Consider the following 991-nt stretch of genomic DNA (forward strand, 5'->3'; position numbering starts at 1 on the left):
TGAGATTTGCCCCGGTGCTCTCTCTCAGGTCTTCTTCAAACTTCATGGACTATGGAGGTCTTTCTCCGGGGCCATGGCCAGCAGCTTTAGCAGGGGAAGCATCGCCTGCCACTGAAGCCGCTGCCGAAGCCGGAGAAGCCAAAGCCTCCAGAGGAGATGGGCACACCCTCAGAGCTGAGGATGCTGCCAACGGCAGCGGAGGTGGAGGATCCGACGGCGGTGCTCTGCGGGAAGGAGCTGAGGATGGGTCCGGGCAGGGTCACCACCACGGGAGAGGGCTGGATGACGACGTTGGAGTCCTGGCACTGCCTGACGCAGGGCTCGTTGCAGCTGTTGGCCAGAGGGGTGGGGCCGCAGGGCCGACACTGCAGGCGTGGCACGCACTGGTCGTAGCAGGACATGTTTTGTGTCTGGAGGGGCACCTGTTGGGACAGAGGGTCAGGAGGATCTCAGAAGTGAGTGAGAAGCTGCCTGCCATCTCAGGAGGAGAGAGTCAAGGCACAGTGCTGCCTAGGGATATGGTGGATGTGTCAGGAAGCCCATGGGCTTCTCCTTCCCTTCCACTTCCTTTTGGCCAAGAGCGGACAGGCACAGCTAGGTCCTTGACTAGCTCATAGCTAAGGAGACACCTCAAGTATTGCCCAGCATCATGCCACACTGGCTGCCCCCTTCCCTCTCTCAGGGCAACCTGCTTCCCCAAGATCCAACCTAGGATAAAGGCACGTAGACGCGCAAACAAATCCCTGAGAAGCAGGTGATGGTAAAAGGGATTCAGACTCACCTCGTTCCCTGGGAGATGAAGGCGAGAGGTATGGATGACTGAGAGAGTGAGGAGACGGGCCTTCTTTTATACAGCTCGTGCTCTGCCCCAGGCCCACAGTCACTGTACTCTGGCAGTACTTTTCAAGAGACTCTCCTCAAATGCAAATTATCCTTTCTAATGGCACAGGTTGTGGTTTTGGATTCCGTCAACCCTGTCATTTCATTTTCT

At 57.0% G+C, this 991-nt stretch overlaps 1 protein-coding gene across 1 annotated transcript; it reads right to left on the reverse strand.

The window, feature by feature from the left end:
* Positions 1 to 86: 86 nt before the first annotated feature.
* Positions 87 to 836, reverse strand: LOC104917389 (feather keratin 1-like). The gene has a single exon (XM_010728571.2). The coding sequence runs from the start codon at positions 399 to 401 to the stop codon at positions 87 to 89; it is 315 nt and encodes a 104-aa protein (XP_010726873.1). The 5' UTR covers positions 402 to 836.
* Positions 837 to 991: the final 155 nt, after the last annotated feature.

This window comes from Meleagris gallopavo, unplaced genomic scaffold, assembly GCF_000146605.3.
Source record: "Meleagris gallopavo isolate NT-WF06-2002-E0010 breed Aviagen turkey brand Nicholas breeding stock unplaced genomic scaffold, Turkey_5.1 ChrUn_random_deg7180001689342, whole genome shotgun sequence".
In the NCBI taxonomy this organism is placed as follows: domain Eukaryota; kingdom Metazoa; phylum Chordata; class Aves; order Galliformes; family Phasianidae; genus Meleagris; species Meleagris gallopavo.

What these genes read in the sequence shown, in the direction of transcription:
- LOC104917389 (XM_010728571.2), bottom strand. Translation starts at nt 401, where the DNA reads ATGTCCTGCTACGACCAGTGCGTGCCACGCCTGCAGTGTCGGCCCTGC.